Source organism: Peromyscus leucopus, chromosome 1 (assembly GCF_004664715.2).
Source record: "Peromyscus leucopus breed LL Stock chromosome 1, UCI_PerLeu_2.1, whole genome shotgun sequence".
Lineage (NCBI taxonomy): Eukaryota > Metazoa > Chordata > Mammalia > Rodentia > Cricetidae > Peromyscus > Peromyscus leucopus.
Window position 1 is genome coordinate 156,091,762 of NC_051063.1, and position 22,607 is coordinate 156,114,368.

Below are 22,607 nucleotides of genomic sequence, written 5' to 3' on the forward strand. Positions count from 1 at the left end.
AGGGCAGGGGTGGGGGAAGATCAGAGTCCTGACTTCACAACCTATCCCTGTCTGTCCCATTGACTGATACCTTGAAAGCAAGGCAGAATGTCAGGTTCATCTTCATTACAGTCTCTGGTTAGTGTTATCAACGGTACCCATTTGTCTTTATCTTCCTCAAATATCTACGCATGTGATCAAGCAATTAAACTACTAAACTTCTTTTTCTTGTTGAAATAAAGAGAATAAAATCCAAGGAAGACACATCTATAGGAGGGAGTTGGTTTTTCTCCATATCTATAGCTAATACATTTGTCCACCCCAATGATTTTTTTCCTTTCCTTTCCTTTCTAAATTTGTGTACTTGTCACAGCTACCTTTTATTTTGGGGAAGAAGCGGGGGTGGGGGAGGGGGGTTAGCCCCTAAGAGAATGTCATATTGGGGTGTAAACAAATTAACTATTTTAGACTGTGGTTTAACTTCTGCAGTGCCTATACACTGTACTTTTTAAAAGTTCTTATTAAAATATTTTTTTATATCTTGAAAGAATTAGTTGGGATATGTTTTCTTGGCTTATATGACAACTTTTGGAAGAAAAAAAGTGAATGAAAGGAGGACAAATAGCCACCCTAGGATCAATTCTGAGAAATGAACTTGGAGGCATGGCTCTAGGAATGGTTGTTCTGTTTTCATTTTATAGTTATCACTCAATGGGATTTGCTTTCTCAAATTTAAAATCAAGTTTTCTAGTCATTAAATTGATATAGAGCCACAGTGCTTTGTAATATACAATGTATACAAAATTGATGTGGGAACTACATAACTAAAGCCTAGATCATATTTTGGGGAATTTTACCTGAAAGGGAGATTCATTAGTGCCGACATAGTCTCTGGTTCAGAATTATTGTTTTTATTTTCTTTACAACATTAAAAATTATAGTGATAGAGATTTGATAGATAGATAGATAGACAGATAGATAGATAGACAGACATTACATACATATATACATATATACATATATACATATATACATACATACATACTTGGGTGGATGGATGGATGGATGGATGGATGGATGGATTGATAGATGACAGGTGTAGATAAGGATTCAGAAATATGGCTGTCATTTGTAAACACTGAGAAAATGAATGAAAAAGTTGAATATAGTAGTCACTTCTCACATTTTTATGATGAAGTAACTGGTAAGAATCAACTGAAGGGAAAAGGAGTTTATTTTGGTTCACAGTTCAAGGACACCGTCCATCATGGCAGAGACTGTGTGGCAATGGGAGCTTGAGGCAGCTGGTCACATTGCATTCAGAGTCACCAGGCAAAGAGAGATGAATGTCAGTACTCAGCTCAGTTTTCCTTTTTTATCCTGTCCAGGTCCCAGGCCCATGGAGTGGTGTCACCCCTGGTTAAAATGAGTCTTCTTGTCTCAATTAATCTAATCTAGATAACACATTCATCATCCTGTCTCCTATCATGCTGACAATATTTTCCGTCACAATGGGCAATGGTTTTCCCCTAGTCTATGTTCAACCCATAGCCACCAAATGATTTCTCTTTAAGCCCTCTGCCTTGTGGTGACTTCTCTGATGCCTCTATGGTCAGAGGAGTCACTCTGCCTGAGCGGCTGCTAAGCAGTATGACAAAATGGGAAAACGGCACATGCAGTGGCTCTCGGTTTTCCCCTCAGATGGCTCTCCTCCTCAGCAGCATGGTGTCCATCATCGTATATCGCCTGTCATTCTTCGCCACCTTTGCCACCTTCATGGAAAGTGAAGCCACCCTGCAGAGCGTGAAGAGCTTCTTCACCCCCCAGATGGCCACCTCTCTCTCCGGATCATGCCTGAACTGCATTGTCATTGTGATCTTGAATTTCTTTTATGAGAGGATATCTGCCTGGATTACAAAGATGGGTAAGCTGGCCACATTACGAAAGTGATTTAAACACGGTTTTTGGCCAGCACTGCACATCCAGCTTTGGACCCTCTCCCAGGGAACTGGCCTCTGAAAAGCACAATTTTCAGGCTACTTTGTTCAGAGTAGATCCACACCTGATTTTTAAGAATTTCTTAATATCCACTGTAGACAGAAGGTTTCCTGTGTCCTTACCAGTCCTGCAGGCACTCGGTCCCAAGTAAACACACAGAGGCTTATTTTAATTATAAACTGTATGACCTATGGCTCTGGATTCTTGATAGCTAGCTCTTTCATCTTAAATTAACCCATTCCTATTAATATATTTGTTGTCACGTTGCCGTGGCGTTACCGGTCTGCTGGACATCTTTTTGCTCCTTTGGTGGTGCTGGCGTCTCTGTATCATGGTTCGCCTGAGAGACACAACTAGGAAGCTGTTCTTGGCTCTGTTTTAGAACCCCTTTTTAAAGCTTTCTTGGGTTTTAGGTGGAAATTCTTGCCCTACGTTGGAACACCAGATGTTTCACAAATCCTAAATGGTCTTATAATAAAAACCCAGAGCCAGAGATAGACAAGGCTAGCCACTTAGCTAGCAGTCAAGGGCATCCCTCTCATGGCTCCACACAAAGGCAACAGCCCTTGCATCACCTTCAAATCTTGAGTTCTCAGTCAAGTTTACTTTTTCTCTGGGCAAGAGCAAGTGAGTGAATCAGAGCTGGTAAGGTGCTTTTAAAGACACCAAAAAGGCATGGCCTTCTTCAGGGAAAATTATCTCTGAGCTCCCAGCTGAGATGTTTTTAATAAATTCAGCCAAGCTTCACCGAAAGGAAGTTACCTGTGTCCTTAGAATATTTTGTTCTCCTCCTGAAAGTGTCATGGGAGTGTCTGCATCGGCTGTTCTACCGGGGAATCACCAACTCAGGGAAGAAAGCATGTTCCCTTACTCTTGCACTCCTCACAATGCTCTAACAGTCTTTGGAGAGAAAGTAATAGCTTCTTATCTTTAGAATTTGTTAAACTACAAACTACAACTGCATTTTAATTAAGAAAAGAGAAAGCACAAGCTATCTCTGCCAGCATTTGCAGGCACAGTTTAGTTCGTGAGGAGAAAGTACAATATAGTTGGAAATGGTCTCAGCCCTTGACATAAGCTTACCTGGTTTACACCAGGGGCAAAGGAGAGAGAAGCATGATGGGACTTGCTGCAGTGTCTAGCAGTGATGGCGAGGGGCACATCCAATTTTGTAGGGATTCAAACCCCACACTCCGACTGTCTTATAACTAGAGAAATCCCCACCCTTGAAATGTAGTGACTGCTTCCTAGACTCTCCCAGCCATGGGGTCAACACAGTATAACCAACAGGAAGCTAGCACAAACACACAGCTCTTCAATATTGCTCAACTGAGATCAGAATAAGGAGCATGTTCATATACTTTGAAATGGTATGCCTCGATAGCCACTTCTAAGTACAGCATTCAGGGAAAGTGCATTTATCCTTGGTGATTTTTATTGGCAGAAATTCCTCGAACTTACCAGGAGTATGAGAGCAGTCTCACTCTGAAGATGTTTCTCTTCCAGTTTGTGAATTATTACTCGGCTTGCTTTTATGTGGCCTTCTTTAAAGGGAAGTTCATGGGCTACCCTGGGAAGTACACATATATGTTTAACGTATGGAGAAGTGAAGAGGTAAGGACTCTCTTCTAGCTCAGCTCTATGGTCTCAGATAATTAAGGCCCACCTTTCTCCCTAGCACTAACTCAGACATTGTCGAGTTGTAGAAGTCCAGACATTGGCTCCAACCATTGATCCGTCTTATCATCTGTTAGATTTTTGAGTTTCCTTTGAGCAAGAATTTGTATGAAACCTGTCTTGTTTCGTTTTCTGTTGCTATGATAAAATACTGTGGCAAATGCAACTTAAAGGAGAAAGGATTTCTTTCCTCTCACAGTTCAAGAGTATAGTTAGTCAATCATGGCAGGAAAGTTAAGGCAGCAGGCACTTGAAGCAGCTGGTCACATGGAACCCACCATCAGGAGTCAGAGAGCAGTGAATGCCTGTGGCTGCTCAGTCCCCTTTCTCCACTTACACAGTCCAGGATCCCATCTGGAGAATGGGGTCACTCACAGTGGGCAGGTCTTCCCACTTCAATTACTATAATAGAAATGATCTTCCATATCCATGTCCAGAGGCTCATTGCCTGAGTGATTCTACTACATTCTAACAGGGTGACAGTTGACATTAATCTTCAAAGAGCCTATGATCTGGCAGTAAAATACAGAGTAAGTGGAATAGAACTTTTATTCTTGAAAACATCCTGCAAAGGGTCAAGAGTCAAGAAATGGTTCTTCTATGGTCTGGTATACATGGCCAATGGTTTTCAAACTGATCACATGGAAATTATACCACCTTTTAATCCTAGCCTAGACATAAGGATTCACAATTTTCTAAGACTCAGAAGTCTGTATTTCTAACATAGTCCACAAATGGGTGTGATGCAGCTACCCTGGTAGTAGTCCATGGTCTATGGGACTGAATGGCTCCCAAATCCCATCATTGCCTCTGATGACCATATTATAACTCCTTACTATACTTTCTTGAGTTTCTGATATTCCATATATTGCAAAATTCCATTTCTCCTCTTCTATCTCTGTTTTCTTCTCTCTTGTCTCTGAACAGTGTGATCCTGCAGGCTGTCTGGTAGAGCTGACAACCCAGTTAACCATCATCATGATTGGAAAACAGGTTTTTGGAAATATCCATGAAGCCTGTCAACCGTACGTATGACTCACACATTGCATGTTTGATTTAAATAACAGTGCAAGAAGATGGGTATATATAAATATATATATTTTTTTACTGTCATGGTATCTTTGACAGAAAATGTCTAAGCAAATGGGAACAATTCATGTTTAATGAACAGTGTAGAATGCCTCTGGTAATAGAGGTTTTGTTGTATTTATTTAATTGCATAGCCATCAAAGCTTTTCTTCTAGGCCAGGAGATGATGCATGCCTTTAATCCCAGCACTCGGGAGGCAGATGCAGGGTAATTTCTGAGTTCAAGGGAAGCTTGGTCTACAGATTAAGTTCCAGGACCACCAAGGCTATACAGAGAAAACCCTGTCTCAAAAAACGTGGTGGTGGTGGTGGTGGGGTTCTTCTTTAGTTCTCCCCTTTAATTTTATTATCAATTGACAAATAACTCTTACATATACTCACTCGTGTGTACATATTTACTGACTGTAGTGTGATGTGTCAGTACAGGCTTTTTTTTTTTTTTTTTTTTTTGTATGTTTTTGAGATACTGTCTAACCATGTGGCTCTGGCTGGCCTGGAACTCATAACTCACAGAGATCTGTCAGCCTCTGCTTCCTGTAGCGTTGGGATTAAAGACATAAGCCTCACCCCCTATGGTGCTTTTAAGTGACTATTTCTGCTGATGAGTGAAGTGGTAAAGATTTAACTGGAGACTCACCATATTAGATCCCCAGTAGGATATTCTGCATTTTGCACATTATACTTTTGTAATTTAATTTTCTAATATAAAATTGGTGGTGATTCTTTGAGAATTTCATGCATGGGTATACTGTACTTTAATCCTCTTCAGTTCACTCTTCCCCCTAACTCCTCCTACATCCACTACTATCCATCTCCCCATCCACTTCCCACTTCCTAAACTTTCTTTCACTTTTCTTTTGCTATGGTTCCCTGAGCTCAGTTTATACTCATAGGTATATGGCCATGCATTGGAGGGTGGTCAGCCTACCAGGGGCCACAGTTTTAAAGACTCTCCTCTCCCAGAAGCAATCTCAACACTACCATAGTCTACCTTATATGGTGTGGAATTTGGTTGGTCAGTGGTTTGTAGTCTTATTGCATGTACTCAGATAAGCCTCTGTTTTTCCTTTTGTGTACACTTTCTATGATACTTAATTTCTCACTTCTACAAGTGTTTCCTGAGCATTATAGTGGTGTGGAGACTGGCTATTGCCCCCTGCACTGGCCACCTCCTTCAGAAGCTCTATCAACCTGACTGTCCCTGAGTGAGCGCTTTTCTTGTCAGTAGGTAGAGGCAGATCGCTTGCCTTCTCCTCACCTCCATGTGTGGCGAAAACAATACTAGGTTTTCATTTGGACTTTTTCTCCTATTGTGCTAGGTTAAGGTGCTTAGCCTCCTCCCTTTCTGACAGTTTCCAGACTTGACATACTGGCTCTCTTGCTTCTTTCTCCAAGTGTCAACTTTTATCATTTCCAACAGCCTGATTTTTAATTGGTGGAGACGTCGAAAAGCCCGAACCCACTCTGAGAAACTATACAGTCGCTGGGAGCAAGATAATGACCTTCAGGTTTTCGGACAACTTGGGCTGTTCTATGAGTACTTGGAAACAGGTAAGTTCCAATCATGATTCTGAGGCAGTAATAACACTAATAAAATGAATAGTTTCCATCTCTCGAAATTTCTTTCTTTCTTTCTTATGTATAGTAGATGTTTGAATTACTGAATAAAAATAGGTGAATGGTTGGATAGATGGTGGATATATGAATAGGTGGCAGATAGATGCATGATGATAGATATGTGAATAGTGGTTGATGGATTGATGGATGGACAGGTGGTTTGTATATGTGTAGATGAATGGTGGGTAGGTGGATGGATGGATAGGCATGTAGATGAATAGATGGCAGATGTACACAAACATGGAAGAAGTAAAGATAGATGGATGTATTGATGGTGGAGAGATGTATAGATAGCAGGTGAGTACACATACACACACACACACACACACAGAGATGGCAGGAATATGTATATAGGATAGCAGATGGATGGAAGAAGATACAGGGACATGAATCAATGGAAGATAGATGAATGGACAGTGGTTGGATATATGAACAGATGGAAAAAATGATTCAGTTTTCTTGTGTTCCCTTAGAGAACTAGTACTCAGGTTGTTTGTATGGTCTGCCAAGGTCACTTCTGCTCACCAATATCCCCTGCTTTGGTGAAACTTTAGAGGGCAGTTTATGTACTTACTACCAAAATCCTGGTGCAATAAAGGTGATCTGAAAATGACTAAGTAATTAATATTTATCATATATGCTATATATTTTATCTTTAAAATCTGCTAATGTGATAGAAAACATTTTTATCTTTCAAAATAAACCAACGTTACCATAATGTACTTTATATTGTATGCTGTTAGTTGGGTAATAGTGTGTACATTGTTGTATAAAAAGATGGGAATTCTTGTTTCATGCAGCTCAGTATACAATTAGGTAGTTCTTGCTTTCAAGAGTGTTGAAATAGTATTTTTCTCACTGTGGAAGTTCTGCATGAGTGTGTATATACAGGCAGGGGAAGTTAGTACTGACATAGAGGTATGAAATATCATTTATAGCAAAATTAGCTTCTGTGTCTTGAGAGCCAACCAAGACTTAGTGTACACTGAAAACTCTCACACCTTCTTCTAGTCAGGAGATAACTGTGCAGTGAATTCATTGGCTGACTGTATTTAATTTTGGTGTTGAAGATACTGAAATTAGATAGATGAATCAGTTTTCTAGGTAAAGCTCTGACACCTTGAAACCCACATTGCTTCTCCCTCAGAGTAGTTGTAGGTTCCTTAAGAAGAGTGAGGAGTGGATCAGTGTTGCTTGTTCACTTCATCATGAGGCAGGTGAAAAGAGGTGAGGGTCTAAGTGGCAGGAGCTAGGTTGAATGGCCCTTTATCTCCTTGGTAATGATGGCTGACCTGTGTCTCTCCAGTTATTCAGTTCGGGTTTGTCACATTGTTCGTGGCCTCTTTTCCCCTGGCCCCCCTGTTTGCTCTCATGAACAACATTGTAGAGATCCGCGTGGATGCCTGGAAGCTGACGACTCAGTATAGGAGACCTGTCGCTGCGAAAGCTCACTCCATAGGTGTCTGGCAGGACATTCTCTATGGAATGGCCATCCTTTCTGTTGCAACTAATGTAAGTGCCTCTTTCCATGGGACGACTTCGCCCTTCTTTTTGTTTCTGTGGGTGGCGGAGCATGAATGACACCTGACTCAGTCCTCGTTGGCACCAATTTCATCACAGTGGGGATTTGTAAGGACAAGCCTCTCTCAACTTTATTTTCTGAGCGAGAACAATAGGAAGAAAAGAATATTTTCTCATTGGAAGTTCGTGATGATAGTGCCTTACAGATGGTGCTAATCTAGTCAGAAAACCAGTGACAATATAATATGTTTGAACAATGGAGTCAAAGATGGATTATACACAAATATGTATAATATAGGGTATAAATGTACTTATTTTTACTCATAAAATGATTTTTTAAACTAAATTTCACAAACACTAATTTTATGACCTTCATATTCATCTAAAATTATGTTTTATCAATTGAAGCAAAAACTGAGATAATGAAAAGGAGATTTGACAACTGAATATGTGTGATTTATTTTAGAAAGCTTTATGTTAAGGAAACATGGTTGAAATTGTAGAGTTTAAATACAGTGGGAACATCAAGAAATGAGGTGGAGCACAGTTACAGAAAAATCCATGGCTGGTAATGCTCTTTAAAAACCAAAACAGAAAAACCTAACCTAAGCATGTGACTTCAGCCATCGAAGGAAAACTCAGAGACACAACACGCAGATAGAAGCACTAAAGAAATTAAAATCAAAATTAATAATAGTCAACTTAAAAAAATAAAATAATAATTAACATAAATACTGAGTACAGAAAGAGTTAGTTTGCCTAAAAAAACATAAACAAAACAAACAAATGCGAGGAGGTCGTGGTGCACACCTTTAATCCTGGCACTCAGGAGGTAGAGGCAGGTGGATTTCTGTGAGTTCAAGGCCATCCTGGTCTACAGATCGAGTTCCAGGACAACAAGGACTACACAGAGAAACTCTGTCTTGAAAAAAACAAACAAAATAAAGCAAAACAAAAACAAACAAAAAACCCAAACCCATTAAAACAATGACAGACTGCTCTGTACCAGATTTAAAATTTTTTTTTAAATGACCAATATTAGAAATAAAATGGCGGATGTATTCAATATGCAACAGAAATACCAAATGTCCTCGTAGTCGTAGAAGTAACAGAAATGGCTTTTTAAAAATGTATCACTAAATGCATAGGTGCCGGAGTCAGATAGATGGTGGTAAATGCACTCATGTGGTCTAGAATAAACAAACAATTTCTGTGATCACTGGAATTAGAAAAAATGGCATCACCATAGATGAAGTTCTGAAATTAATTATAATAAGCTCCAAGAAAGTGCCAACCCACACTCTTTCCTTTAATTCATCAGCCTACTATAGACACACTCAATACACATACATAAGGCACAGATACACACAGACACACAGAGAGACACAGTCATAAATATACACTGGTATATCCATACATTAATATACACAGATATATACTTACATACACACAGATTTTATGGATATAAACAGACACACACAAATACAAATAGAAACACACACATAGATACAAAAACACACAGAGATACAAACACATAAATTCCCCTATCCCCCACCTGTCTCTCTCCTAGCCCAGACAAGGGAATTTAAGGACAATGAATGTGTCAATGAGGATCATGAGCCATGACAAGACCAAGGAGAGAGAGCAAGAGAGCATGCTTTGGGGCAGCAAATACATATAGGTTCAATTCCTGACTTAGCTGTTCTGTAGCTATGGAATTTTGGAAGATCAATCCCAGTCTCCCCATGAGCCTTCGAACGTTTTAGAGTGGTATTTAAGTCATCTCATGTTCATGTGGCTCACAGAGGTGGGCTTGCATACAAGTCAGACGTGGGGCACTGGGCTGGGCTCACCATTGTCCTTCCTCTTTGTCCATCAGGCCTTCATTGTTGCGTTCACATCTGACATCATTCCACGGTTAGTTTACTTCTACGCCTACTCATTGAATTCCACGGAGCCCTTGAGTGGATACGTCAACAACAGCTTGTCAGTGTTCCTGATAGCTGACTTCCCCAACCACACAGCGCCAGTGGAGAAGAAAGGCTTCACCACTTGCAGGTCTCCTCTGTCTACATTTTAGCATTGTACTTTTAATGTCTTTCTTAAATTATCTTTTCCCTAATGTTTGTCTTATAGTGTAAAAGGTTTACTTGAGACAACACACTTCCTGGGTTAATACCATGCATCAGTTCTGGAATTCATACATCATATGACCTGGCAAACAATACAAAAGGAAGGAATATTATGGGTGGAGGTCATGTTATTTTTAAATAGTTGCTTGGTTTTGAATTGCTAATACAAGCTTCCTGGACTTGAGCCATGGCATCTACCAGTCAGTATGGTTAATTTAGTGAATTTTACCATTTATCCCCAGAAAATACATCAAGAAAATAGAGATGACAAAGTAATAATGGGACCTGTTCACCAGCATTCTACTTAAAGGTTTTCCAGGTAGAATGTGTGAGGTGGAATTTGTGAACTGTTATTACCACACCCAGTGTTTCGTGTTCTGTGGGGATCTTTATACCATAGAATATGAAAACAATAGTCAGTAAGTAGGTGGTTAGATAATAGAGATAATATAGATGATAGATCACTGATAAAGATAGGCAGGTGGTTGGATGGATGGATTGGTAGATAGATTCATAGATAGATAGATAGATAGATAGATAGATAGATAGATAGATAGATAGATAGATAGGTAGGTAGGTAGGTAGGTAGGTAGGTAGGTAGGTAGATAGATAGATAGATAGATAGATAGATAGATAGATAGATAGATAGAGGTAGGTAGATTAGGTAGGTAGATAGATACAGATAGAGAGATAGAGAGATGACAGATATAGACGGTAAGTAGATGATAGAAAAATGATAAGAATGGATTGATAGATAAATATAGAGATGATAGACATATATAGTAAAGATGGATGATGGGTATATATAGATGATAGAGATGTATGATAAAGATAGATTGACAGATAGGTGATAGAGATAAATAGGTAGATGGTATTGATATATGATAAAGGTACATAGATTAATATGTAGAAATAATTTATAATAGGTGATACAGATAGATAATAGATCATAAGTAGACAGTAGATGGATAACAGACAGACTGATAGACATATGCACACATTTGTACATACAAGGGCCTTTAATTTTAGCTTCAATCTCACACTAACCTCTCCCTTGGGGATTCCAAAAAGGAGCAAGAAAACAATTTAAGGATAATAAGACAAAACGCTGATCTATGGCACATTTGGATACAAAGGGACATGGCACAGTGTTCAAGACTGAGATCTCTGTTGTCTGATTTTTTTGGTTTCACCACTTTCTAAAAGCTGGGGTGAGTTTTTGAAGAACATCAGTCTAGGGAGTTTGTAGAAAGGAATATTCTGAAAGTCCAAGCACAAGAAGAGTCCAGAAAGAGAACACTGCCTTGTCAGTACATCTAAAAGGAAACAGAGTCTCTGGAAAACAGAAATGGTCCACATAGCAAGTTGGATGGGTCAGATAGGAGGAGGATTTCAATGAAATGCCATGGTAGCCTGGCCTCTTGTGGGAGAAGTTACACAAGACCAAGGAAGTTGCTCTGGTTTATTTCCTCTTTGGGAGGTAATATGAGTAAGTAGTCCAAGCCTGGAGCTGTGAGAACAGGAAAAGGTTTAATATTATCTGTTACTTTCCTGTGACCTGTGTTTGTTCTCAATTTCCTAAGAGAAATTATAAAAGTTTATTCCAGATCTCTTTGTTAAACTTACTGCCAAATCTGTCATTCTGTCTACCTGTCATATCATCTATCTATCTACTTATTTATCTATCACAGATTGTGTGTCTCTCATCTATCTCCATGTCTGTTTATCTACCTGTTATCTATCAACTATTTATCATCTGTATCTATCATAAGTTATCTATCTCTCAGTCTGTCTATCTGTCTATCATCTATCATAGCTACCTGCCATAAATCGTCTCTATCTAAAGGTCTACCAATTTATGTTCATTTTTGTACTTTTTATTTTGTTTTGTTTTGTAGGTACAGAGATTACAGGTACCCTCCTGATCATGAGAACAAGTATGCCCATAACATGCAGTTCTGGCATGTCCTTGCTGCCAAGCTGATCTTCATCATAGCAATAGAAGTAAGTTGACCTGGACTTTCCCCCGTCTCTCTCATCTCTCCCATTTCCTTTGCCACTCCCCTCAGCAGCTGTTTCTAAACACACCTGCCATCAGGAAGTTAGCTTCCTTGCTCTTATTTTGAAGGAATCATTTGTTGTCGTAAGTTGCAACTCCTCTTTGGGAGCTTGTCACTCACTTACAATTGGTAAAGGCACCTTGGCAACAGGAAAAGAAAGGAAATGCATGGGAAGGTCAGGAAAAGGCTAATTTGCAGAACATCTGTTCTGAAGGCTCTGTTCCAGAGCACTCTCATCGACTAGCCTTACTTTTTTACTTTTGACAGATGAGCCTGATATTCATCAAAATATGTCACTGGTTTAAGGTTAGTTAGCGACAATTAGAGCTGGGATTTGGTGCCATCTGTGCATCAGTCGAAAACCTTGGTTCTGCCCGCTGCAGGGCACTCCTTCGATGTGCGATATTTAGAGAGAAAGTTCACAAGAAAATGTAACTACCACAGAGGAAGGATGGATAAAACTTATTAAATAGGAAGAGAAAAAAATTAAGATGTGGTCCCCCGGGGGAGTGCCCAAGTACAACACAGGTGTAATCTGAGCACATGCTGTTCAGCTGGGGTTTCTCAGACTTGTTATTGCTGTACAGGACTCATTATTGCTATACAGGCATTGCATGTGTGTTTAAAATCAGATAGTTCTATGTAGCTAATGGAGCCTCACACATTTCCTGCAAACATTCTAAGAATCTAAAACAAAATGGTCAGTATGCCTCAAGTTTCTCCTTCACACTAAATCACCAATGACACGGTTAAGTATGAGCTTCCCTGTCTAAAGGAAATTAGGATTATTTTAGAGATGTTTTATTACGTTCTTAGGATGGGGTACCGATAAAGAGCAGGGTTTTTTTTTTTTTATACCCATGTTCCATTTCTCTAGTTGCTTATTTAAATATAGTTATTTAACTCCATTGTGTGTGTGGAAACACATATGCACACATATAACTAACTGTATGTGTATACTTGATTCAACTTCATGCTTCTTGTGTCCAACAGAGTTTATCAGATGCTCAGGGGGACCTTTAAGGACTCCGTACCAAATTCCTGATAATCCTAACAGTATCTATGATCTTCTTTTATCACTCCCAGCACGTCGTGTTTCTGTTAAAATTTTTATTGGCCTGGATGATACCGGATGTTCCAAAAGATGTCCTAGAGAAAATCAAACGAGAAAAGTTAATGACTGTCAAAATTATTCATGACTTCGAGCTCAACAAGTTGAAAGAAAACTTGGATATTGAATATAATAATATCATTAAGCATGACACAGTGGAAGATGTCAGATCACCCCCGGGGGGCAAAATCCCCGTCTAATCCACACACGAGGCATGAAGCTCTGTGGCCTTCTCTGTTCACTGTTGCCTCTGGACTTGTGGCTGGATGCTGGAATTCATGTATCCATTTGTTCTTCTTTCTTTCTTTTATTTTTAACTCGGAGTCCTTATGCCCTATGATAGAGGCAGGCATCAGAAGAGAACACAGGTGGGCATCATCCACTGGGCTCTCCCAGGGTGTGACTCGTGGGGTCCTGTACACACTTGCAGGTGGTGCCTGTGGATTCAGAATCTGGAAAATCATGGAGTGTTGCTACTTAGAGTGAAACAGTGGCCTGGGGGATGCTCTGTCACTTCCCAGGGCAACTGCACATTTCTGCTGTCTTCTGTTGAGTGCCTTCTGTCTCCCTCACAACAAGAAAAGGGTTCAAAAAGAAAGCTAGAAAAGAGACCCACATTTCATAGAACATCTGCCATTGTAAAATGCACACATGTAGAGCCAAAATCAGAAGAAGTCCTGAGAAATCTCACCTATTGACAAATGGTGGGTAAAAATCATAGCAGGAGTATGTGCTCTTGACAATGTCAGATCAAAGTTAGCTTCTGTCAGAATCCCAGATAGCCTTTCCTGGTAAAGGTAGAATCAGTTTTTCCCTAAGACTAGAAGAATTTTCATAAAATACTCTCAGAGGGCTTTTGAAGGTAGTGTTTCCTTCCATTTTGTTGACTAGCTTCAACACCATGGTGTCAGGTGACTACAGGTTTTCAAGTGAAGGTACTGTGCAAAGCCAATGTGTCTTCTTAGGAGCTAAAGAATGCAAGATGGTACATAGACATTAACTTATTCAATGATAAAGTGAAACTTTTAAATTTCTCTGAAATGCTGATTTTTGCATCATGAAGCCTTTTTGACTCTAGCCATTTGTATAAGTTGGGCACAAACTGTTTACAAAATGTGATCTCTTCGCTCTGAAAAAAAAAAAAACCCTCCAAACCTTGTAATAAGTTTGCAGTCTTTTCATGGACTACATCACACCTACAATGTCCAGTGCCTTCTTTCTATGCCTTTGACACATGAAAAATTGTCTAGGTGGTAATTTGACATGACAGAGTATTTCAGATGTCAACTTGTCTTAAAGTAAATGTCAGTGTTCTGAGCACAGAGTTTATCACCAAAAGATCATTGACCAAGTGAGAAGGTGATAATTAGGTGGAAAAAGTGTATTTGTTGAAGTATCCCTTCCACATTTAGGCCTATGTGGATATACAGCAATTCTTGTCATGGGTTCAGTTAATACAATATCACATATGTGCCTGTATATAAGTTACCACTAGAGTGGGAGATATGGTCCAGCTATAGAGCACTCAAATCTTTGGGTTTAAATTAGAATTCAGCTACAAAGGAATATTTTTTAAATCACATACATACAAAGAAACTTGATCACAAGATATTAAAAGTAGTGTTCCCTTAACAATAACATGATTTTCCAGCATAGCTGATATTACAGTATTAACTAACTACTGATAGATACTAAGTATCTAGAACTAGGGATTATGGATTCTATAAAAATAACAAAAGCATTATCACATCACATTATTGGCAATATTGATTTGTTACATAGTAGGTAAATGACATGTTTGGGTCACTTGAAATGATTTCATAATTGAAAGATACTTTCATAAGTGGAGATGGTCAGTTTAAGAAAACCAGTCTTTTTGAGCATGACCAAGCCACAGCTGCGGTTCTTGTAGACTGTCAAATCACACTGCAGGGCTTCGCATGCACAACTCACATCGCCTTCTTCGTGGGTGCTAATTTTAAAAAAAGGGGGAGAGATTATAGTTTTTTGGAAATGCACTTTAATTTTGTGACTTCAAAGTATTATGGAGCTAGACTACAAGATGAGGACAAAGCTGACTTACAAAGCTGTCCATACACTGTAGGTTCAAAACCACCTCAAGCACTGAGTGTCTAAAGTAATGGTAGAAATGAGCAAAATTGGAATTTATTTTACAGCAAGTGCTTCTTATAATTTATCGGTGTCTTCGCTTCGTATTTGCCTTGTAATTTTCCACTGATAACTTTCATCCTGTTTGATGTGTTACCCTGAGATACTAGAGTCACTTTCTGGAAAGTCTGTTAGCCAAAATCAGATGGAGTTGGTTCAGGCAGATTTACCTCCTTCCATCAACACATTGGTTGCTGTGAGAACATTGAGCTAGATGTAGCCGACCACCAGATGTATGTTCGTGTTTAGGAGTATGGCTGTGGATTTTTTGTTTTTCGTTTTTGTTTTTTATTCTTCAGTCAAACAAGTGGTTTACTCTTTTCCACTGATATTCCAAGGAACATCTGAGATCTTATGTGAAAATAGAATCTTCAAGTGCCAAAGCCCCAAAGCACACAACTTTTTCCAAAGGTCCTTTGCAATTATCATCTCCATTGTTTCTTTTCAGACAGGAAGCAAAATCCTTGAAATTACTAACTAACTTTAGACACACAAAGGGGACTGTCATTAAATGAAAGATGTTTTAATTTTGCACTATTTCTGGACTTCTAGATTTCTTTTTTTTTTTTTTTTTTTGTCAAGAGAAAGGAAAGAGTTGTTTCCTCTGGGTCTCGAATGGGATTCTTTGGAGTACAGTTGTGGGTAGGAAGATGCAAATCTTCTCAGTGACAGTCACTAAGGGTGAGAGAATACATCTGGAGAAATTCCAGGTTAACAATTATTGTGTGTCACAAGAAAGCTTTTGCTTGCAAAGCGTGTTTGTAGGGTCAGGCACTGTGAACAACCATTGACCCTGCTCTCCAATGACAATGACACTGGTCGTTCAAAAACATAGCCTATTGCTTTGGAAAAACCTCCCATTGTTATTATGTAATTGAATGACACCATGAAGGAAAACATTGCATTGCCAGGCTTTGGACTCTGCCACAAGGAATCAATAGAACTATCGTGTTACTGTTCTTCGTGCAATTTTAATCTACTTTTCTGTGTAGTAATTAAAGTATGTCAGTTATTTCAGCATTATGTAAAAATTAATGACAATGTTTAAAATGTAATGTATAGTATGGCATAATCTGTGTGAGATACAACTGCCCATTCCTCTAAATATGTCATTGGATACAGGATGCAGCTCTCCTGATATGAGATGCTGTGTCTTGAAGTTAACTTAGAGTATACAAGCTTGCTTTTTCATCCCTCCATCCCTCCCTTTCTCTCTCCCTCCATCCCTCCCTCTCCCCTTCCCTCCTTCTTCTGTCTCTCCTTCCCTTTGTCCCTCTTTTCTTCCTTCCCTTTTCACTCCCTTATTTCCTTCTCTTCTTTCTTAAAGGGAGTACACAGGTATTTAGGAAAAATTGTCTTTATTAATGAACCCAAACCTCAAAAGCCAAATCACTCAGTGATTAAAGTAAGTAAATAAATTCAAATATCTTGACACAAACATTATTTCTTATCTCCATTTCATTATTTGAGAATTTCATACGTGCATATAATGTGCCTTGATTAAATCCATTTCTTCATCCCCTATCCTACAGTTCCTCCTTATTCCAACTGCTTTTCCTTCCCAACTTCACGTGCTTTTTTTTTTAAACACTCTCAGTTCGTTGAATGTTCTGTGTGCATGTGTGTGTACACATGCACGCACACACATTCTAACTTTGGTTTAGAACTGAGATAATTTCTGAAATCAAGAACTCTAGAGAAGGCTTTACATCAAATGTGTTTCTCTGCAGAGACTTCTGAGCACACCCCATCCTTGGGGTTAGCCCAGAATGTCACTGTACTGCCTGCCAAGTGCAGACAGAGCCAGTGAAGAGCAGCTGCTGCTCTAGAGAAGTTGCAGAGGTAGAAGCTTTTCCTGTATTGCCTACCTGCCTACCTCCCCCCAACCCCCAACTACTTTGGAAGATGTTGCTTGGGAAGGTGAAAAGATGGTTGAGAACATTATAAATGAAAAAAAATTGCAGCTGGAAGCACTTTCACAAATTCCTGAACAGGTAGCCAGGCCCACCATGGGTTGGGTAAAGTCATGTAGCGTCAGGGCAACCAAGCCTTAGTTCTGTCCTTTCTAGATATATCTGGAGACTCACAGTTGAGAAGTTTACACCTCTAGTTTCCACTTGTTAAAGACATTATATTCATTTTGTTCAACCAATATATGTTTTTGAAGTGCAGAATGATCATAAAGTCAAATGACTGTATCACATTGTAAGTATTTCATGGATCAAGCATACTATCGTACAGGATTGAAATAGCAAAGCCAAACTATCAATATTACTGGGAAGGCATTTCTTTTGAAATTATAGAAAGTCTGGAATGAAATGTGGATAAACCAGAACCTGCAGGACCATCAGATACAGGCTTGAGACAGCAAAGGTCCTGAACTTCTGTACAGCTGCCTGTGTCTTCTGCTTGTAATAATCTACAGTCATGTTTCACTGATGGGAGCCCAGTGCTGACCTAGAAGGGGCATGAGAAAAGAGAGTAAACAGGTTAGATGGATTGTGTGCATTGTACCATGTCGACCTTCAAGAACAGTCCCAGAAAGATACTTTTGCTGCTTTATGCTGTCTATCACTTTGCAAGTAGGATCTGGTTACTTTTTCGTCTCTGGGACAAAATACCTGACCAAAGGAAATGAAGGAAGGTGGGATTTCTTTGGGCTCACAGCTTGAGGATTCAGTTCATCATGGTGGGAAGTCATGACGGCAGAGCACGAGGCAGCTGGTTACAGTGCATCCACAGTCAGGGGGCATGGATACTGGTTATCAGTTCATTCCTTTCTATTCGGCTAGGAACTCCAGCCTATAGGAGATGCCACCCATATTCAAGGAAGGCATCTTTCCTTCTGGGTAAACTTACCTGGAAACACCTTACAGAAAAATCCAGAACTGTGTTTCTAGTGATAATTCTAAGTCCAACTAAATTTACAGGATTAGCCATCTCAGACCTCAGAGGGAAAGACTTCATGGAAGAACAGGCCTACTTACCTAGCACAGACTGTATAGACCAAAGGCTGCCTGAAGCTTAGTAAGGTTAGCAAGCTAGACTTAGTTTATTTCCATAAAATGTTCTCTGTAAATGAAAAATAACCATTTCTTTTCACTCTCATTCTAAACATTTTAAACATCTGATCATGTACAATATCAAAACCAAGCACAACTTGTAAGCTTCAAAGTACTAAAACTTCATCATTTATATTTTTTCTCCACAACAAAAATAATAAAATATAACCAAGAAAAATACAACAAATCTTTGAATGTCTCATGAGTCAGAAAGCAATGAAAACAAAATTTATATGATATTTTAAACTATGTATTTCCAAAAGTACTTCACAACTTAATATTTATGGGATAAATTGATTTAATCTGGTGAGTCATTTTATGGTAAATGTGTAGCTACTGTTAAAAATATAGAAAAGCCATGGTAAGCCTCCTAGGAACTGTGACAACTGCTTTGCAGAGGGAGTCAGAACCCAAGAGTAGGAAAGAGCACTCTATTCAAGAGGTAAGAGACCAAGTCAGTCAAATAGTGGATGCAAAACAGGAGCATCCTGGCCTCAGACCCAACAGTGTGACATTGGTGAGTTTGTGGGATAGTTTGTTTGGTCTGAAGACCGAGTCTAGGAGCAGGAAGAGAGGAGAACATAGTGGAGGTAGAAGTAGTTCTTATCCAAAATGCTGGGATCTAAAGAGGATAACGAGGTGATGGTAGAAGCACATCACAGGGAGTCAGCGCCCATGGGAAGCAATTGGAGCATCCCTACACAGGGGAGGTTGGAGCAGGAAACCAGGTGAGAGTGAGGAGGAGGTGTGGTCCATATAACGTTAGCCGGGAACCTGGGTAACATGAAGAGGGTGCCCATCCAATGCCAGTACAAAACTGAAGGGGGGTAGTTTAGGACTTGTGTGTGCGGCCATGGTGGCGGGAGCCTGGGGAGTGCACTTCAGAGGCTCACCCAGATACACACACTCTGAAGCTGAATGGGGGAAGCGGCCCTTGCATCTGTATGGCTGTGCCTAGTTTAGAGTGAAGGGCCCTACGAGAAAGGAGGAGGATGACTAGGAAGGGAAGAGTCCATGTGTATGGTTGTTTAGAGATGTAAAGACGCTGGAAGTAGTTGTTAGAGGAGGCAGTAGCTGTTGAAACCAAAGGGATAAAATTAGAGCAAGCAGTGTACATTCGAATGAAAGTGGGAACACAATTCACAGCTTCTCATGGTGCGATGTAACTATGTGTATACACACAGATACACACGTGAATGCCTATGAACTCATAGGCGGCAGGGCTGGAGCATGCAGTATCTACATCAATTCTGGGCCATCTTGTTATGCCACAATGCATGAAAATTCTCAAAAGGTGAAAAGGTAAAATATATATATGTCAGTTTGAGAATAAATAAGCTCTATAAAACCATGGGTGAACACAGAGCACATCTAGATGGAAGAGCAAGCCACAAAAGTAGCTGTGATCCCTAAAGAGATGTCCTAGACTGAAGAAATTTGACAAGTACAGTGTGTGATTATGATCTGATGCTTTGGCTGGTGTAATGGCTAAGGGTCCAATGCAGTCTGAGGGTTAAATAGAAACTGTGTGCCACATCATCTATCTGACAGTAGAGGTTGTAATTTGTGTGAAACCATGTCCTTTTTGTCGTCCCCCCCCCCCAGATGAAACACACACTTAAATTTTTCAAAGGAGCAATAAATAGTAGTTGGGCGTGATGAACCTGCCTGAATCTTACTATTTAGGAGGCAGAGACCAACACATCTTCCTGCCTCCATCTCTTCTTGTACTGCCTACATATTCAAAACGCCATATTATACATGATCGATATATGCGATTTTATCTCTTAAATAAAAATAAAAAGAGGAAAACCTAATAATTGCTTACTTAAGAGTGATGAAGGAAGCAATTTTAAAAGTCTAAAAATGTGTGTCTCTGATGATAGTTTTTCATGGACATTTAAGTTTTTAGTAAATGTTTTTTTAATTTTAATTTATTTTATGTGTATGGATGTTTTGTCTGCATGTTTATTGTAGACAAAGCAAAAAGAAACACTAGAAAAGCCAGGCAGTGGTAGCACATGCCTTTAATCAGCACTTGGGAGGCAGAGACATGGGGATCTCTGTGAGTTGGAGGCCAGCCTGGTTTACAGCAAGTTCCAGAACAGCCAGGGCTACACAGAAAAACCCTGTCTCACAAAAAAAAAAGAAAAAGAAAGAAAGAAAGAAAGAAAGAAAGAAAGAAAGAAAGAAAGAAAGAAGAAAGAAAGAAAGAAAGGGAAGGAAGGAGGGAAGGAGGGAAGGAGGGAGGGAGGGAGGGAGGGAGGAAGGAAGGAAGAAACACTAGAAGAAACTTTAGCAACTCCATAAATAAAAAAGAGAACTCTCATTTTCATCTAAATCTACAAATTCACAGAAAGTGTGGATGTCTGAGGATCATGTCAAATGAGATAAAATGGCCAATATTCAAACTGAGAAGATCTCCACTGGGCTAATACCTAGTTTTCCTATGCAAATGAATTAGCTGCAAAAAGAGATGAATGGGGTATCCACCAGTTAGAGGCTTAGCAGCCATCGCTCACTGGCCCTTCTCTGTGGCCTCTGACTTCAATCATCCATCAAAACTAAATGAACGAATAACCAGAGCAGGCTGAGAGCCAGGGACACCCTACTCTGAATCGTGGATCATTTCTAACATTTTCCCCCAAAACATAATATTTTTGTTAACTATTTGGGAATCTCTTACAATGAATCCTGATCACACTAGCTTCCCATTCCTCCCAGGTCCACCCTTCCACTCTCTCACCCTCTCAAAAAAACAAAAAAATAGACTTGCAGAGTGGGAAAAAAGCTTCAATTTATGTTGCCCATTTTTCGTGTGGCATTACTTGGATTTTGGGAGTACGGTTATTTCATGGCATGGAATCTCCTTCATATAATTCTAGATGGGAGATGGGAGATTAAATCAGAAGGGAGCTCAATAAAACACGATTCCCTGGAGTTCACGTGTTGTTTATCTCCGTAAGGAAGACCTGTGGGTTCTGAAAGCTGATGTTTCAAATTCTATAGTAAGAATACTCCCAACACACACACACACACACACACACACACACCATACACATGCACACACTTGTTGAGTAATCTCATACTATAAAGTTGACCATGTTAAAACTCCTATTTTCAGAAATACAGTCTGTGAGCTGTGGGTGGAAGGTTGATATTAGGCAAACGTGTGAAATGACAACCATAATTCATTTTAAAAGTTTTAAAATATATCGCCATTCTCTCAAAATTAATGTGACAGTGATGATGTTTTGTTGGGAGAACTAAGTGAGTAGAGTAGTCATAGTTACAGTGTGTAGTCTGACACATAAGTATACCACTGAGCTCCCAACTTAAAACCCACTACAAAGATAAACAATAGTTTGCTGTTACATTTTTTGTTTGCTATCTTGGTCGCCACCTACTGGCTATGAAGGAGAAATAAAAATTGGTTTCCATCTAAACTAGGAAACTAAGCAATCCCTTCACCTGGGTTAAAAGTGCAGAGATCCATGGTCAGGCCCCAGGTGGAGCTCCAGGAGTCCAATTGGTGAGAAAGAAGAGGGTTTATATGAGCGAGAATTGTTGAGACCAAGCTTGGAAAAAGCACAGGGACAAATATACAAATGAAAGGAAACACGTGAACTATGAACCAGTAGCTGAGGAGCCCCCAACTGGATCAGGCCCTCCGGATAAATAAGACAATTGATTGGCTTGATCTGCTTGGGAGGCATCCAGACAGTGGGACCAGGTCCTGTCCTCAGTGCATGAACAGGCAGTTTGGAACCTGGGGCTTATACAGGGACACTTGGCTCAGCCTGGGAGGAGGGGACTGGACCTGCCTGGACTGAGTCTACCAGGTTGAACTCAATCCTCGGGGGAGTCTTTGCCCTGGAGGAGATGGGAATGGGGGGTGGGCTGGGGGGAAGGCGGGGGTGGAGGTGGGGTGGGGGTGGGAGGGGGAGAACAAGGGAATTCGTGGCTGATATGTAAAATTAAATTTAATAAATAAATTTTTAAAAAATGTTCAGTCTTTGGGAACCCCCCCTTACTTGTGCTCCTATTGGAAACACTGTGTCCAGATCTATCAGAAGAGAAATATGGTATGGCTAAAGAAGGTGTTTGGTTCACAGTTTGGGGGTGTGCGTGAGCTGCAATCCACCGTTACTTGGCAAATAACCCTTGAGATTCTGATATCCTGTGGTAAGTGA

At 39.8% G+C, this 22,607-nt stretch overlaps 1 protein-coding gene across 1 annotated transcript in view; it reads left to right on the plus strand.

The window, feature by feature from the left end:
- The window catches only part of Ano5 (anoctamin 5), a 72,496-nt gene extending 55,701 nt beyond the window's left edge, over positions 1-16,795 (plus strand). Inside the window, exons 15-22 of the mRNA XM_028880173.2 lie at positions 1,681-1,903; positions 3,422-3,591; positions 4,582-4,679; positions 6,163-6,293; positions 7,666-7,871; positions 9,760-9,938; positions 11,911-12,016; positions 13,159-16,795. Of these exons, the coding sequence (XP_028736006.2) occupies positions 1,681-1,903; positions 3,422-3,591; positions 4,582-4,679; positions 6,163-6,293; positions 7,666-7,871; positions 9,760-9,938; positions 11,911-12,016; positions 13,159-13,383 (1,338 nt within the window). The 3' untranslated portion in view covers positions 13,384-16,795. The remainder of the gene's footprint in view (positions 1-1,680; positions 1,904-3,421; positions 3,592-4,581; positions 4,680-6,162; positions 6,294-7,665; positions 7,872-9,759; positions 9,939-11,910; positions 12,017-13,158) is intronic.
- The last annotated feature ends 5,812 nt before the right edge of the window (positions 16,796-22,607 follow it).